Source organism: Chiloscyllium plagiosum, unplaced genomic scaffold, assembly GCF_037043375.1.
Source record: "Chiloscyllium plagiosum isolate Xiang-an unplaced genomic scaffold, Cpla_swu_hap1 HiC_scaffold_27, whole genome shotgun sequence".
NCBI classification, from domain to species: domain Eukaryota; kingdom Metazoa; phylum Chordata; class Chondrichthyes; order Orectolobiformes; family Hemiscylliidae; genus Chiloscyllium; species Chiloscyllium plagiosum.
Genome location: NW_028270165.1, coordinates 91,944,278 through 91,962,153, shown reverse-complemented (window position 1 = coordinate 91,962,153; position 17,876 = coordinate 91,944,278). Strand labels below are relative to the sequence as shown.

At 47.5% G+C, this 17,876-nt stretch overlaps 2 protein-coding genes across 4 annotated transcripts in view; one reads left to right on the top strand and one right to left on the bottom strand.

The window, feature by feature from the left end:
- Window positions 1-8,114, top strand: part of LOC148145018 (uncharacterized) — a 268,501-nt gene extending 260,387 nt beyond the window's left edge. For 2 of the 3 annotated variants that reach the window (XR_015751699.1, XR_015751700.1), the window contains 2 exons: window positions 2,423-2,527; window positions 7,284-8,114. The gene's annotated coding sequence lies outside the window, so the exon portion shown is untranslated. Of the gene's footprint in view, window positions 1-2,422; window positions 2,528-5,356; window positions 5,744-7,283 lie in introns of those variants that run through there. The other variant, XR_015751701.1, reaches the window with a different exon arrangement.
- Window positions 8,115-10,236: 2,122 nt separating this feature from the next.
- LOC148145014 (uncharacterized) overlaps window positions 10,237-17,876 on the bottom strand; it is a 119,059-nt gene continuing 111,419 nt past the window's right edge. Inside the window, 1 exon segment of the mRNA XM_087975455.1 lies at window positions 10,237-13,926. Within this exon segment, the coding sequence (XP_087831581.1) occupies window positions 12,244-13,926 (1,683 nt within the window). The 3' untranslated portion in view covers window positions 10,237-12,243.

Sequence of the window (17,876 nt, the reverse complement as noted above, 5' to 3'; positions counted from 1 at the left end):
GTCGTTTCAAGATTAGGGAGCAAATTAAGGTGAGAGGAGAAAGATTTAAAAAACACATGAGGAGCACCTTTTTTTTTAAACAGTGGTTTGTGTGGAATGAATGTCCAGAGGAAATGGTGGATGCAGGTTGAGTAACAAGGTTTAAAAGACATTTGGATAAGTACATGAATAGGAAAGGTTCAGGGGGATATGGGGCAAACACAGGCAGGTGGGACTAGTTTAGTTTGTGAATATAGTCAGCATGGACTAGTTGGGCTGAAGGGTCTGTTTCTGTGCTGTATGACTCTGTAACTGTTCTGTACTGGTCTTGAAACCATTTTCCTTGCCTTCCCCCATAAACATCCACTTCATGGTTGTTCTAAAATCAGATGAACTCAGCCTTGAATCTCTTCAATGACTCCCGAACTGCAGGAAGACATCCCGACTTCTGAAATCAATTCCTCTTGCTAATATTCCTCTTGCCTGGCTGATTGCTTGCTGCATCCGTCTGACAACTGGCAGTGACTGGTGTGGAAGGACGCTGAGGCCACGTTTTACATCCACACATCATTCCTGAGGAAGGGCTCGTGCCTGAAACGTCGATTCTCCTGCTCCTCGGATGCTGTCTGACCACCTGTGCTTTTCCAGTGCCACACTATTCGACACTCATCTCCAGCATCTGCAGTCCTCACTTTGTCCACATCCCAATATGTCACCATTTAAACAACGTACCTCCTTTCAGCAGTTATTTTTTCATAACCGAGGCTATAACTTCACATTGTGGGCCTGCATTTGCCGTGCGTTTGCCAATTGAGACACAGACCTGGACCAACGTTTCCCGACTGTCCCTTCCCTAGATTCACTCGCTTTCATTTCAGTTGCTGCAAGTCAACAATTTAACCCCAGAATGAAAAAATGAAATGGTAAAGACAGTGCCGTACTCACAGATGGTGGAGAGAGGAAGGACGTTGCAGTCTGAGATGAAGCTCGATCTTCATTTGGAGAGGAGTAGCAGCTTCAGAACCTGATGGTCCATCTTCTGCGTTCAGACAATTGGGGAGCTCTGATTGGCAGGAGGACCAGGCTCCTTGTCTGGCTTCTCATTGGTCCATTTAAAGAAGTGTTTGCACTGTTTCTGCAGACAGAGCATGCGCGGCTTTTGCTGAACCAGCATAGAGTCAGAAGTGTACAGCATGGAAACAGACCCTTCGGTCCAACCCGTCCATGCCGACCAGATATCCCAACCCAATCCAGTCCCGCTCCTCAACACCTGGCCCACCTCCTTCCAAACCTGTCCTATTTATATACCCATTCAAATGCCTCTTAATTGTTGCATTTGTACCGGCCTCCACTACTCCCTCTGGCAGCTCATTGCATACACGTACTACGCTCTGTGTGAAAACATTGCCCCGTAGGTCTCTTTTACATTTTTCCCCTCTCACCCGAAATCTATGCCCTCTAGTTCTGGACTCCCCAACCCAAGGGAAAAAACTTTGTCTATTTATCTTGTCCATGCCCGTCATAATTTTTTAAACCTTTATAAGGTCACCACTCAGCCTCTGACACTCCAGGGAAAACAGCCCCAGCCTGTTCAGCCTCTCCCTCTAACTGTACCTCTTATGCTCGCATCCAAATCATTTATATAAGTGACAAGAAGTAGAGGACCGAGCACCGATCCTTTTGGCACTCCACTGGTCGCAGGCCTCCAGTCTGAAAAACAACCCTCCTCCACCACCCTCTGTCTTCTACCTTTGAGCCAGTTCTGTATCCAAATGGCTAGTTCCCTCTGTATTCCTTGAGATCTCACCTTGCTAATCAGTTTCCCACGGGGAACCTTGTCAAACGCCTTACTGAAATCCATATACATCACATTACTGCTCTGCCTTCCTCAATCCTCTTTGTAACTTCCTCAAAAAACTCAATCAAGTTTGTGAGACATGATTTCCCACACAAAACCATGTTGACTATCCCGAATCAGTCCTTGTCTTTTCAAATACATGTACATCCTCTCCCTCAGGATTCTCTCCAACAATGTGCCCACCACTGACGTTAGCCTCACTGGTCTATAGTTCCCTGGCTTGTCCTTACCACCCTTCTTAAACAGTGGCCCAATGTTAGCCAACCTCTAGTCTTCTGGCATCTCACCTGACATGCACAGTATGCTGTATAGAGATGCTGTTCCTGATGGATTTAAAGTGTCCAACTGCCACAATTTCTACCCGCCCCCCCGTCACTTGACATCACCGCGCAGGCTCCTCGCTATTTATGATCATGTTACCTAGAACCCTCATGATTATATCAATCTCAATGAGGTCACCCCTCAACCTCCTGTGCTCCAGTGAAGAGATTCACAGCCTCTCCTTATAACTCAAACCCTCCAGACTTGGTAATATCCTGGTGAATCTTTACTGAACCCTCTGTAATAGTATTCTTCCTATTACAGGGCCACCAGAAACGTTCTCAGTACTCTACAAGTGGCTTCACCAACATCCTGTACAACTTCTAAATGATGTCCCAACTCCTTTATTTAATGGTGTGGACAAATAAGGTAAGTGTGCTGAATGCCTTTTGAAGCACCCTTCCAACCAGTGATGCAACTTTCAATGAAGTATGTACCTGAACCCCCCCCCCCATATCCCTCTGTACAAGTCCTGCCCTTATTTTAGGAAAATGCAATCCCTCACTTTTATCTGTACCCCTCATACACACACTCTCTCTCAGATGGAGACACACCCTCTTACAGGCTTCTCCTCCATCACACTCCCTTGACAAAGCATGTGCACACATGCTCTCTCTCGCGCGCGCGCACACACCCACACATAACGATGGAGTGCATTTGCAGAATTATATTTACAGATATATTCAACTTTGCACAAAAAGCGCACAACATGCAGGTAGTCAATCCATGTAATGTTTTATACATTCCTAGTTTGGAAATAGTACCAGTCTGATTTAAGATTGGGATACTGACATACATTGTCTGGGCTGAGATGTCACCAGTTTAAAAAAACCCTTGTGATCTTGAGGATATGACTGAATAGTAGTACTGCGATGTACCCATTCTAAAAGATGAAAGACTTAACAGCAATCTACATTTGTCAATATATCATATCAGTTGCATGACACTGTGACCTTTTGCTCTTAACTCTGTGTCTTATGATCCTGCTCCACAGTTATCCGATGAAGTGCTTCCAAATAAACCTGTTGGACTATAACCCGGTGTTGTGATTTTTAAACCATATCCCACCTAGTCCAACAGCAGCACCTCCACCTCCTTTCTCATGAACACAGCCCACACTTCCCAGTGCTGCCAGTAAACTGCCGTTGAAACAATCCAGTGCCTGCACTCCCGAAAAATGTAAACTTCTGACGAAACCAGCTACTCAGTCACTGCTCCATCTGATATACAACATTGGAAACTTAATGCAGGAGGCTGCAAGAAATAAGCAGCTTTAAAACAAAAACCGCTTGGAGCTCTAAGCTTTCAATGAGAGTCTGAGTCCGGCAGAATGTTCAGGTAACCTTTATTGTGTCCCAACATTGTTACAGCTTCAGTTGCCCCCAGCAAAAAGGCATAGAAAGAGGAGATGTTTGTTAGACAGCTCAACAACAGGGGGAGGAGCAAGGGGCAGGGCAAGGCCAACAGCAGGCCCCCGCACTACGCCTGCATTGCCTTGCACAGTTTACAAAAATCCCTTCCCCTTCACAGACTCCAAACAGTGTGGGAGCAGGCCACTCGGCCCAAAGACTACACACTGATCCTCCGAAGGGTAACCCATCCACGCAATTCCCCTACCCCTATTGCTCAACATTTACCCGTGACTAATGCACCTAACCTGCACATCCCTGTGCATGATATCCCAACCCAATCTCGTCCCGCCTGCCAGCACGGGGCCCATATCCCTCCAGTTGCTTTTTAAGTGTTGTAATTGTACCAGCCTCCACCACTTCCTCTGGCAGCTTATTCCATACACGTACCACCCTCTAAATGAAAAGGTTGCCTCTTAGGTCTCTTTCCTATCTTTCCCCTCTCACTGTAAACCTATGCCCTCTATTTCTGGACTCTCCCACCTCAGGGAAAAGACTTTGTCTATCTATCCTATCCATGCCCCTCATGATTTCATAACCTTCTATAAGGTCACCCCTCAGCCTCTGACGCTCCAGGGAAAACAGCCCCAGTCTGTTCTGTCTCTCCCTATAGCTCAAATCTTCCAGTCTTGGCAACATCCTTGTAAATCATTTCTGAACCCTTAAGTTTCATAACATCTTTCTGATAGGAAGGAAACCAGAATTGCACACAATATTCCAACTGTACAGCAGTAACATGACCTCCCAACTCCTGTACTCAATATTCTGACCAAATAAAGGAAAGCATACTAAACACCATCTTCACTATCCTATCAACCTGCGACTCCACTTTCAAGGAGCTATGAACTTGCACTCCAAGGTCTCTTTGTTCAGCAACACCCCCTAGGACCTTACCATTAAGTGTATAAGTCCTGCTAAGATTTGCTTTCCCAAAATGCAGCACCTCGCATTTATCTAAATTAAACTCCATTTGCCACTTCTCAGTCCATTGGCCCATCTGATCAAGATCCCATTGTAATCTGAGGTAACCTCCCTTCGCTGTCCACTACACCTCCAATTTTGGTGTCATCAGCAAACTTACTTACTACACCACTTATGCTCACATCCAAAAAGTAGTGGGCTCATTATCTATTTTCAAAGTGGAATTGACAATATATTACATGTACTGACTGCCTGTAGATTGTGCAGTCTTTCAGCAAAGTAGAATGTTTAGGGTGCAGGTTTGCTCGCTGAGCTGTAGGTTTGATATCTAGACGTTTCATTACCTGGCTTGGTAATATCATTAGTGGTGAGCAATGTTTAATCCCAAATAGAGCAATTAAGTGCAAAGTTACTTTCAACCATTTAATAAAACACTGCAAATTTTATTTCATATGAAAATACATTCATTTTATAATTTGGATAAGATCTTTACAAAGGAAATATTACTAAACAAAATAGCTTTCCTGAGTATCAATATTGACAACAGTTATGCAGCTATTATTTGTCAATTGACCAACTAATTGAAATAATTTCAGAATAAATGAGCTGCTTCATTATTATACATTGAGATATTGCATATCTTGGCTCTCACCCAAGTATTCTCCAAAGAAGAAAATGCATCTGGATGGGGACATGAATGGTAAAAATTCAGAGGGATATGGGCCAAATGCTGGCAAATGGGTCACTAGATTAATTTAGGACATCTGGTTGGCCTGGACTGAAGGGTTTGTTTCTGTGTGCTCATTACAGACTCCCCTCTTCTGGGATCCCCATACCAGCTGTTATTTTCACGAAATAATCTGACAATTGTTGACTTCCATTGACCTATTCCATCCAGAGAAAATTCCTCTCTCTGCAAAGTGTGGTTCACGTTGGCAAATTCAATCCTCCTCTGGTCCTCAGGAACACAATCTATATTGAGCAACGTTCTCAATACCTGTTTAACGTTCAGTGGGGAAACTATTTTCAGTCCAACAGTTACACAGAATTCTTCCGAAATGTTTTTGGCAAATGTACTGCTCCCACGAGAGCTCATGGGCCCACAGTTCAAATGCTTTTAACAGCTTTTTTTCTTATTTCCCCGCCTTCCCAGGATGCAGAAATTTCCCACCAGAAATTGTTTGCCCTGAAAAAAATCCAGCAGGAACGTGATTATGGAGCTATCAGTAAAAATGCTTCATATGGCTCAACCAAGGTTAGAAATGGAAGAACATCTCTGTTCAAAGTTACTGTTCGTTTGCCCTTTCAAAATTCCTTGAATTTAAGGTGTTTCATTGTAGCATTTAATTATGATCCATTAAAAGCAGTATCCAGTCTCATCTGAGTGAGGAACCGACTCAACAAGCGAAATAACTTTTCTGTCTGCTCTTGAGATGTGACATCCTCACCCTCTCTCTGTTGATGCAACAGGATTACCAGAGCTGGAAGTACCACTCTCGGAATACAATTGCTGATCAACAGTTTACTTCTGTTGCTTCACATAAGGATTTAAAAGCTGCTAGCCCGATCTCGCACAAAGCACAAAAACAAACTGTGCCTGTGCAGAGGAGAAATTTCACTTGGAATAGATCACAAAATAAGAACTGTTAGCAGTCCCACAATTCATGTGTTTCCCACGGACAAAGTTAAAAATCACACAACACCAGGTTATAATCCAACAGGTTTGTTTGGAAGCACTGGCTTTCGGAGCGCCGCTCCTTCATCAGGTAGTTGTGGAGAATGAGATCATGATCACAATTTATATCCAAAGGAGTCTAGCGTCATGGAAATGTGACACATCAAACAATTTTAGATGAAATCCTTCATCTTTTAGAATAGGTTTCTGCTCTTTGGTTTGTTAATCCCAGAACTTGTTTTTTGTTACCTTCTCAAGAATGTCATTCAAATGCAGAGCTTTTCTAACAATAAGTGTGAATTCTGTCTGTGCCTGAATGTTGAGTCAGACTCACATTTTTCTACATTTAAATTACATTTTTGAGAAGGTAATTTACAGATTAGGGTGTAGAGGTTCGGGTGGATCGGCTGTGCTAAAGTACCCATAGTGACCAGGGATGTGAAACTTAGGGTGGATTGACCATGGGAAATACTGAATAAAGGGGTGGGATGCTGTTCAGAGGGCCAGTGTGGAATAGAAGGGCTGAATGGCCTGTTTCCGCATTGTTGGGATTCTATGACTCCCACCACAAAGGAGCATTTTATTGGCATCTATCCTATCAAGCCCCTTTCAGAATTCTACTGGTTTCAATAAGATCACTTCTGGTTCAGAGAGGAAGACAGCATAGAAATAGATTCTTTGGTCCAATTCATCCATGGCGACCAGGGTTCCCAAACTAAACTAGCCTCACTCTAAACCTTTCTCTTCATGTCCCCATCCAAATGTCGTTTAGACTTTGTAAACGTACCTGCATTGACCACATCCTCAGCAAGTTCATTTCACATGTCAACCATCCTCTGTCAAAACGTTGCCCCTCAGGTTCCTTTTAAATCTCTCTCCTGTCACTTTAAAGCAATATGCCCCCTAGTCTTGAGCTCCCCAACGCTAAGGAAGAGCCCTTTGCATTTCACCTTACCTCCACTCCTCGTGATTTTATCAATCTCCATGATATCACCCCCCAACCTCCTGTGCTCCAGTGAAAAAAGTCCCAGTCTGTCATTATAACTCAAACCCTCCAGTCCTGGCAACATCCTGGTAAATCTTTACCGAACCCTCTCTAATAGTATTCTTCCTATTACAGGGACACGAGAACCATACTCGGTACTCTGAAAGTGGCCTCACCAACATCCTGTACAACCTCAACATGATGTCCCAGCTCCTATGAACAATGAAGGCAAGTGTGCTAAATGCCTTCTTAACCACCCTGTCTCGCAGCGAAGCAACTTTGAAAGAACTGTGCACCTGAACCCCACCATGTCTCTCTTACAGCATGACACAGGGCCCTACCATTAACTGTACAAGTCCTGACCGTCCTTGCTTTAGCAAAACACAAGCCCTTGCTTTTATTCATACCTCACTCATACACACGTGCTCTCTCAGACACGCACACATACACCCCCAACACACTCTTATGTGCACTCATGCATAAACTCACAGATCACTTTTTGAGCAAATTTGTATTGGCAGAATTATATTTGCAGATACATTCAATTTTGCTCAACAAGTACACAGTCTGCAGGCAGTCAATCCATGTAATATTTTATAAATTCATCCTTTGGAAATAGAACCAGTCTGATTCAAAATTGGGACATTGACAGACTCGAACCTCACACCTTTATCTGGGCTGTCTGGGCTGAGTTGTGACTTTTTTCAAAAAAAACTGAAGTCATCTTGAGAATGTGAATCAAAAGATGTTATGGGATTTATATATTAATGAACTGAAACCTGCAACACATTCTAAAACGTGAAAGACTTAACAACAATCTTGGTTTGTTCAATATATCCTTTCAGTTGCATGACACTGTGACCTTTTGCTATAAAATCTGTGTCTTATGATCCTGCTCCACAGCTACCCGATGAAGCAGCAGTGCTCCAAAAGCTCTCACTTCCAAATAAACCTGTTGGACTATAACCTGGTGTTGTGTGATTTTTAACTTCGTCCAGGCGAGTCCACCACCCGCTCCTCCACATAATGTCTAGTGAGCACAACCCACACCTCCCAATGCTGCCAGTAAACTTTACAACGCCGATGAAATGACACACTATGCACTCCTGAAAAATTCACTTTCTAACGAAACTGGCTGCTCATTCTGATCCATCTGATACTCGACATTGGAAGTTTAGTGCAGAAAGCTGAAAGAAATGAGCAGCTTTAAAACAAAAACCTTGGCGCTCAAAGCTTTCAATGAGAGTCTGAGCGGGGGGTAAATTCAGGTAACTTTTATTGAGATCCAACTTTGTTACAGTTTCAAACCCCCTCAGCAAAAAGGCAGAGAAAAAGTAGCTGCTTTTTAAACCGTTCAAGGTCAAAGCGCACACCCTACACCATCCCCAACCCACCTCACTTCTTTACTATTGGTCACCACCAAGTTGTCCCTTTGTAATTGGGGAGAAAGTGAGGTCTGCAGATGCTGGAGATCAGAGATGGAAATGTGTTGCTGGAAAAGCGCAGCAGGTCAGGCAGCATCGAGGGAACAGGAGAATCGACGTTTCGGGCATTAGCCCTTCCGAGATGCTGCCTCACCTGCTGTGCTTTTCCAGCAACACATTTCCACCTTTGTAATTGCCCTTCCCGCACAGGGGGCAGCTGAAGAGCCTCTCTCCTGTGTGGATCCACTGGAGGGTCAGCAGGCTGGAGGCCTGGGTAAATCTCTTCCCGCACCCGGGGCAACTGAAGGGCCTCTCCCCCATGTGGACCCGCTGGTGCCTCAGCAGGGTGGAGGAATCGCTGAAGGCCTTCCTGCACACTGGGCAGCTGCAGGGCGTCTCCCCAGTGTGGATCCGCTGGTGGGTTAGCAGGGTGGAGGAAGTGCTGAAGCCCTTCCCGCAGACGGGACAGGGGAACGGGCTCTCCCTGGTGTGGCTGCGCCGATGAGTCTCCAGGACAGATGGGACACAGAAGCTTTTCCTGCAGTCGCCATACTTCCATCGTTTCTCCACAGGGCTGGATTCCTCAGGTTTCTCCATGGCCGAAGCTTCAGTTGCACACAAATGCGTGTGGAGCCCCTCCCCACCGTGAATTCCTCTTCCCAGGCTCAACACTCACTGCACTTCAAAAGTAGGGTCTCTCATCCAGTCCCACGGATGCTGAAAACGTACTCAAACAGGAACCAAAACTTTGCTCCTTCTCACAGAATCATAGTTGAAAATTGTTGCGGTCCCGATGGATTGAGTGACTGTCAGACATTGATGTCAAAGTGAGGACTGCAGACGCTGGAGAGTCAGTGTCGAAAAGTGTGCCGCTGGAAAAGCACAACAGATCAGGCAGCATCAGAGGAGCAGGAGAGTCAATGTTTTGGGCTTAAGCCCTTCATCTGTTGATTTTGAAGCTTCAGTCTTCAGATCTTCCAATACACTTAAAAACAGGTTACAAAAGTCATTACTATCAGTGCAGGGTAGAAATTCAGAACAAGCAATTCTACTTTCTGTGGAATATTCTTTTCTTTCGTTGTTCCACAAAATTGAAAGCACTTCCACACCCTCTTCCCCCTCTGTTCTCACTCTGCTCTATCTCATTCTCCTGAAGGTGCTGATTCAGGATCTTACAGGGGCAGAAAAGCAAAAACGTCAAGACTGACATCTCTCTGAATTTTGGATACCTCCACCTGTAAGTTAATATCTTTCACAACACTGGGATCCTGCCGAGAGTGAGCAGGTCTGATTTTGGGAAGCAAAAAAAACGGTGTCAATTCAGGGTGAACCTGCAATGCAGTTTCTTGAGGAAGAACCAGACAAAATGATTATCGACCCGGGAAGGTGGGAGTAAAATGAGACATCAAGGCATTAACACCGACACACTTCAGTCAAACTCTTCTGCTCCCAGTCAGGGCAAAACATGCTCTGAAAGTCCAGCCTTCACAACCACACTTCTGATTCCACTGAAGACAATTAGAGTCTCACAGCACAGAAACAGACCTTTTGGCCCAACCTACCCAGATATCCTAAATTAATCTAGTCACGTTTGCCATCACTTGGCCCCTATGGGGGCTGGGTGCTGGCAGCTGGGACTAAATTGGGTTGGCTATCTTGTCAGCAAGGACGAGTTGGACCGAAGGGTCTGTTTCTGTGCTGTACATCTCTATGACTCTAGTTGCATTTGCCATCACTTGGCCCTGACCCATCTGAACCCTTCATATTCAGATGCCCTTCCAGGAGCCTTTTAACTTGTCATCGTATCAGCACCCACCACTTCCTCTGGCAGCTTGAGCCATCGCTCAAGCGACTCCATGTTGAAAGCGTCTGATCTTGTGCACCATATGACACCAGGATAATCTCAGATCATTCCAGGTCGCATCGATACTCAGTCAGTGGCTTTCCCGATCAGGATGTTGTACGTGATCAAACAAGTCCATGGGTAGGCGATCCCCCACCTCTTAGTTCAAGTATCTCTACGAGAACTTCCTTGCTGGTGGGTCCCTTGGAGACGTTTTTATAAATTACTTAGATGCAGGCATAGGTGGATGGATTAGCAGAATTGGACTGAGAGGTGGCAAATGGAGTTCAATGCAGCTAAATGTGAGGTGATTCACTTTGGGAAGAATAACAGGAAGGCCATGTGCATAGATCCCTGAAAGTTGCCACTCAGGTGGATAGTGCTGTTAAGAAGGCATACAGTGTGTTAGGTTTCATTGGGTAGAGGGATTGAGTTCCGGAACCGCAATATCATGCTGCAACTATACAAAACGCTGGAGCAGCCACACTTGGAATATTGTGTATAGTTCTGGTCCCCATATTTCAGGAAGGATGTGGGAAGCATTGGAAAAGGTGCAGAGGGGATTTACCAGGTTGTTGCCTGGTCTGGAGGGAGGGTCTTATGAGGAAAGGCTGATAGACTTGGGTCTGTTCTCATTGGAAAGAAGGCAGCTTAGGGGGGATTTGATAGCGATATATAAGATGATCAGAGGATTAGATAGGGGAGACAGTGAAAGACTTTTTCCGAGGATGGTGACATCAGCTTCCCAAAGTGAATCACCTCACATTTAGCTGCATTGAACTCCATTTGCCACCTCTCAGCCCAATTCTGCAGTTTATCCAAGTCCCTCTGCAACCTGTACAAATTGAGGGGTGATAGATTTAAGACAGATGTCAGAGGCAAGTTCTTTATGCAGAGAGTGGGAAGGGCGTGGAATGCCCTACCTGCGAAGGTCGTCAACTCAGCCACATTAGGGAGATTTAAACAATCCTTAGATAAGTGCATGGATGATTTTGGGATAATGTCAGGGAATGAGCCGAGAATACTTCACAGATCAGCGCAACACCGAGGGCCGAAGGGCCTGTTCTGCGCTGTATTGTTCTATGTTGTTTATTCTATGTTCTAAATTTAGTGCAGGAGGCTGAAAGAAATGAGCAGCTTTAAAACAAAAACCTCTTGGAGCTCAAAGCTTTCAATGAGAGTCTGAGCCCGGTGGTAAGTTCAGGTAACCTTTATTGCAACCCAACTTTGTTTCAGCTTCAGATCCCCCCAGCAAAAAAAGGCAGGGAAAAAGTATCTGCTTTTTGAACAGCTCAAGGTCAAAGTACACACACCACACCTCCCCTCCTCCCCCTACCACCACACTTTCCCTCCTCACCACGCTGTCTTTACTATTGGCCAGCACCAAGTTGTCCCTTTGTAATTGGATCCTTGGTACAGCCGTAACCCGGAGGAAGTATTGCCTCACTCAGCAATTTCAACCCATACCCTGTCTCCAAGTAAGTTTCTCCCCGCTCATTTGCCAGGAAGGGGCAGTGTAGAGTCAACCAGACTACTGTGGGTCTGGAGTCACGTGTAGGCCAGACCGGGTAAAGGATGCAGCTGGAACGACTGAGTGAATCCTTTCCCACAACGGCGGTTCCCTTCCCTAACAAGGGAGAGAGGGAATCAGATGGGGGCTTTCTCCCCCGCACCATCCCCTCCCTGAAACGGTCTCATCGTTAGATTCTGAACTCCACATTTCTGACCGAATACCAATTCTGCCATCTGTCGTGGTGGGATTCGAACCCGGGAGTCCCCGGAACCGGGTTGATAGTCCAGTCGATAATGGCACTCGGCCGTCATTCCTTCAATCCCCCTGCGATGGCACGTGAACTTGTTGGTGCTTCTGCAGGTGGGAGACCTGGGTAAAGGCCTTCCCGCACTTGGGGCAGCTGAAGGGCCTCTCCCCCGTGTGGATCCGCTGGTGGGTCTGGAGGTTGGAGGGGCAGTTGAAGCCCTTCCCGCACTCGGGGCAGCTGAAGGGCTTCTCCCCCGTGTGGACCCGCTGATGGGTCTGGAGGTTGGAGGAATTGCTGAAGGTCTTCCCGCACTCGGGGCAGCTGAAGGGCCTCTCCCCCGTGTGGATCCGCTGGTGGGTCTGGAGGTTGGAGGAGGTGGTGAAGCCCTTCCCGCACTGAGAGCAGGTGAATGGCTTCTCCCCCGTGTGGATCCACTGGTGGCACTGCAGCTTGAAGGAGGTGGTGAAGCCCTTCCCACACTGAGAGCAGGTGAACGGCCTCTCCCCGGTGTGGACACGCTGGTGGGTCAGCAGGGAGGAAGATGTGCTGAAGCCCTTCCCGCACTGAGAGCAGGTGAAGGGCCTCTCCCCCGTGTGGATCCACTGGTGGCTCTGCAGCTTGAAGGAGGTGGTGAAGCCCTTCCCACACTGAGAGCAGGTGAACGGCCTCTCTCCGGTGTGGACACGCTGGTGGGTCAGCAGGGAGGAAGATGTGCTGAAGGCCTTCCCGCACTCAGGGCAGCTGAAGGGCCTCTCCCCCCGTGTGGACCCGCTGGTGGGTCTGCAGGTTGGAGGAGCAGTTGAAGCCCTTCCCACACTGAGAGCAGGTGAATGGCGTCTCCCCGGTGTGGATCCACTGGTGGCTCTGCAGCTTGAAGGAGGTGGTGAAGCCCTTCCCACACTGAGAGCAGGTGAATGGCCTCTCCCCGGTGTGGATCCACTGGTGGCTCTGCAGCTTGAAGGAGGTGGTGAAGCCCTTCCCACACTGAGAGCAGGTGAAGGGCCTTTCCCCTGTGTGGACCCGCTGGTGGGTCTGGAGGTTGGAGGAGGTGGTGAAGCCCTTCCCACACAGAGCAGGTGAAGGGCTTCTCCCCCGTGTGGATCCACTGGTGGCTCTGCAGCTTGAAGGAGGTGGTGAAGCCCTTCCCACACTGAGAGCAGGTGAACGGCTTCTCCCCGGTGTGGACACGCTGGTGGGTCAGCAGGGAGGAAGATGTGCTGAAGGCCTTCCCGCACTCGGGGCAGCTGAAGGGCCTCTCCCCGGTGTGGATCCACTGGTGCTTCCGCAGATTGAAGGAGTAGGTGAAGCCCTTCCCGCACTCGGGGCAGCTGAAGGGCCTCTCCCCCGTGTGGACCCGCTGGTGGGTCTGCAGCTTGAAGGAGGTGGTGAAGCCCTTCCCACACTGAGAGCAGGTGAACGGCCTCTCGCCCGTGTGGATCCGCTCGTGGATCCGCAGGGAGGAAGATGCGCTGAAGGCCTTCCTGCACTCGGGGCAGCTGAAGGGCCTCTCCCCCGTGTGGACCCGCTGGTGGCTCTGCAGGTGGGAGGAGCAGGTGAAGCCCTTGCCACACTGAGAGCAGGTGAACGGCCTCTCCCCCGTGTGGACATGCTGGTGGGTCAGCAGGTGGGAGGATGTGCTGAAGGCCTTCCCGCAGTCGGTGCAGGGGAATGGCCTCTCCCCGGTGTGACTGCGCCGATGGGTCTCCAGGGCAAACGGGACATGGAAGCCTTTCCCACAGTCGCCACACTTCCATGGTTTCTCCACGGGGTGAGATTCCTCAGGTTTCTCCATGGCCACAGCTTCAGCTGCACACAAACACGTGCAGAGCCCCTCCCTGTCGTGAAATCCTCTTTCCAGGCCGTATAACTGTTTCAGGCTCCACCCACAGTGCGCTGCAACAGTGGGGTCTCTCGTCCAGTCCCACTGATGCTGAAAACGTCCTCAAACAGGAACCAAGAAGCATTGATCCCTCTCACAGAAATCACAGTCAAAAACCGTTGTGGTCCCGATGGATTGAGTGACTGTCAGACATTGACATCAAAGTGAGGACTGCAGACGCTGGACAGTCAGTCGAAAAATGTGGCGCTGAAAAAGTACACCAGGTCAGGCAGCATCCGACTAGCAGGAGAGTCAATGTTTCGGGCATAAGCCCTTCATCTGTTGATTTTGAAACTTCAGTCTTCAGATTTTCAAATACTCTGCAAAAAGAGATTACAAAAGTCATCACTATCAGTGCAGGGTAGAAATTCAGAACAAACAATTCTACTTTCTGTGGAATATTCTTTTGTTATTCCACAAAATTGAAAGCACTATCCAACTCTCTCTCCCCCTCTGTTCTCACTCCGCTTCTCTAACTAATTCTCCTGCAAGTGCTGATTCAGGATCTTACAGGGGCAGAAAAAGCAAAAACATCAAGACTGACATCTCTCTGAATTTTGGATACCTCCACCTGTAAGTTAATATCTTTCACAACGCTGGGATCCTGCTGAGAGTGAGCAGGTCTGATTTTGGGAAGCAAAAAAAAAGTGTCCATTCAGGGTGAACCTGCAATGCAGCTTCTTGAGGAAGGACCAGACACAAAATGGTTAATGACCCCGAGAAGGTGGGAGTAAAATGAGACATCGAGGCATTAACACCAACACACTTCAGTCAAACTCATCTGCTCCCAGTCAGGGCAAAACATGCTCTGAAAGTCCAGCCTTCACAACCATACTTCTACTTCCACTGAAGACAATTAGAGTCACACAGCACGGAAACAGACCCTTTGGCCCAACCTGCCCAGATATCCTAAATTAATCTAGTCACATTTGCCATCACTTGGCCCCAATGGGAGCCGGGTGCTGGCAGCTGGGACTAAATTGGGTTGGCTATCTTGTCAGCAAGGACGAGTTGGACCGAAGGGTCTGTTTCTGTGCTGTACATCTCTATGACTCCAGTTGCATTTGCCATCACTTGGCCCTGACTCATCTGAACCCTTCATATTCAGATGCCCGTCCAGGAGCCTTTTAACTTGTCATCGTATCAGCACCCACCACTTCCTCTGGCAGCTCATGCCATCGCTCAAGTGACCCACGTTGAAAGCGTCTGGTCTGGTGCACTAGATGACACCAGGATAATCTCAGATCGTTCCAGATCGCATCGATACTCAGTCAGTGGCTTTCCCGATCAGGATGTTGTATGTGATCAAACAGGTCAGTGGGTAGGCGATGCCCCACCTCTTAGTTTAAGTATCTCTACGAGAACTCCCTTGCTGGAGGGTCCCTTGGAGACACTTCAACTGGACTGCATTGAGTTGTAGAAATCAGTTGAGTTGCTATCAATATGTTTTGCTTATTGCTGATGTCTTTTCAAAGTGGATTGAAGCCTAACTTCCTCCTAACGCTACTGCTGAGACTGTGGTGTCGATTTTGTTTAAGGAAATAATTCCCTGCTTCAGTATACCTGCGTGCATTAGCTCGGACAATGGACCACACTTTGTAGGTAATATTAACGGAGAACTCTGTTCCCAGCTTTGTATTTGTCGGCAACTGCATGGTGCTTCTCATCCTCAGGCGGCCGGACTTGTTGAATGTTTTAACCAGGCTCAAGACTAAACTTGCCAAATTAATGGCCCAGTCTGGCCTCTCCTGGTTATGCTAATCCCTGTGGCCTTATTCCAGATGCGATCCATATCTGTGGGCAAGATACAACTGTCTCCAGCTGAGAGTCTCTCTGGTCACCCCCTCCGTACCCCTTGGAACGATTCAGCTCCCTTCTCAGTCCACTTCCACCACATGACCGAAGCAATGAATGATTATGTTCTTGCTCTAACTAGTGTTATGCGTGCCTTTCACTCCCAGGAGCGTGCGGCCTACAGCGATGTTCCCTCCCTTTCAGCCTCGTCACGGGTAGAACCTGGTTCGTTGGTGCTTGTCAAGAACTGGACTGGCAAAGGTCTCTATCCTCGTTGGGATGGCCCCTTCCAGGTTTTACTTCCCACCCCTACGGCGGTCACAGTGGTTGGGTGCTCAGCTTGGGTCCAACTGCACCATTGTAAATTGATTGACCGCACCAATCAAGAGGGGGGAAGAGGAGGAGAGAATCCTGGAATCCTAACAAAAGGAGTGAACCCTGTCCAGTTGGGTTTTTGAATCTTGCTGTTATTTTCATGTTAATCTTATGACAGATACTTGAACTAAGAGGAGGGACATGTGGGTGATCGCTTATCTCCTCACCTTTCTGATCACATACAACATCCTGATGGGGAAAGCCACTAAGTATGGATGCGACCAGGAATGATCAGAGTTTATCCACCACCCATGCTGAGATGAATTTGTCCAGTGCACCGGACCAGACGCCTTTGACGTGTGGAACATGATGAAGATTGATTATTGCAATGGACTCTTAGATCAGAAAGACCAGATGGTCCATCTGGACAGTAGAAATCAGTGGGAGTTACCATGTCGTTACCATGTTTTTTTGATTTTACCTGCAGATGCAAGCCTAGTGAGGATAAAAATGATCAACTCAGGAACACCATCCCTTTTTGCAGGTCGGGCCAACTTGAGAAAAGGGAAGCCTGATAGGGGAAACTCCTCAATCCACAAACAACTTATTGATACAGGCCCACAGAACGCTCTTCACCCCAGAGGCAGTAGCATGTTACTCATCTCTATCGGGAGATGACTTACTTGCCCCATCCCCAGTCCCCGATTCCATTCCATTTGTCAGACTTCCTACTGCCGACCCTGCGAAGAGAAATATCACTTTCCAATACCTCCGGTCTGTGTATACAAACAGCTGGTGTAACACTGGCTGGGGTACAGCAGGCCTTATGTGGCACATGGACTTGGAACGGAACCCTTCCCTTGTGCATTTATAGGCCTTTTCTCTTTTCAGAACCTGATACTGTCACCAAGACCATGTACAATAGATCTAAGGGAGAGCCCAATGGGAACAGCATTCTGAGGACCATTGTCTCCCATACAGTGCGAGTGCTCGAGTCACCTGGCCCATTTTTTACAGCGCTCAAGCAACTCCTCTTGCAAAACGTCGACCCTTTACTCCTGTAGACCTGACCAGACCCGCTGCTGTAACATTTCAGTAACCTATTTTGACAAACTCTCCGTAATATAAATCAAACCAGACTATTATTTCTTCAGCTAAGGTAAAGCTACCAATTTCCTTGTCCTTGATGACAAAGATGTCCCTGATAAGGTCACTATCAGAGCCCTTGTTCCCACAACAGTACCTTGTCCTGGCCAGTGGACAAGTCGATGGAACCTCCATCTGAGGAGGATGCAGCGGTCGGTTTCAGCCAACCTTGCTCCAACTGGAAGGACCCCAAGGGACTGGGTGACAATACAGGGCACCCGATAGGCTGGGGAATCCAGAGTACCCTGGGGTTAGAAGGATTGGCAGGGGTGACAAGTCAACAGAACCGCAATTCCCTCTTTGACAGCCTGACCATTCGAGGAAATAAGACTAAAGAGGCTCTGAAACAGAGTAAACTGGGATTATCAGACCTGTGTCTTTACTCTGTGCAGAATCGGTATGCCTTAGACTATATACTCCCGCAGGAGGGTGAGGTCTGCACCATTGTCCAAGATAAATGCACTATGGGCATTCCCGATCTCACTGGCAATATTACTAAGATACAAGAAGAGATCCAGGTATTCCTTGACAGAATGACTGAAGGGACCAGTTGGGGAAACTGCAGAT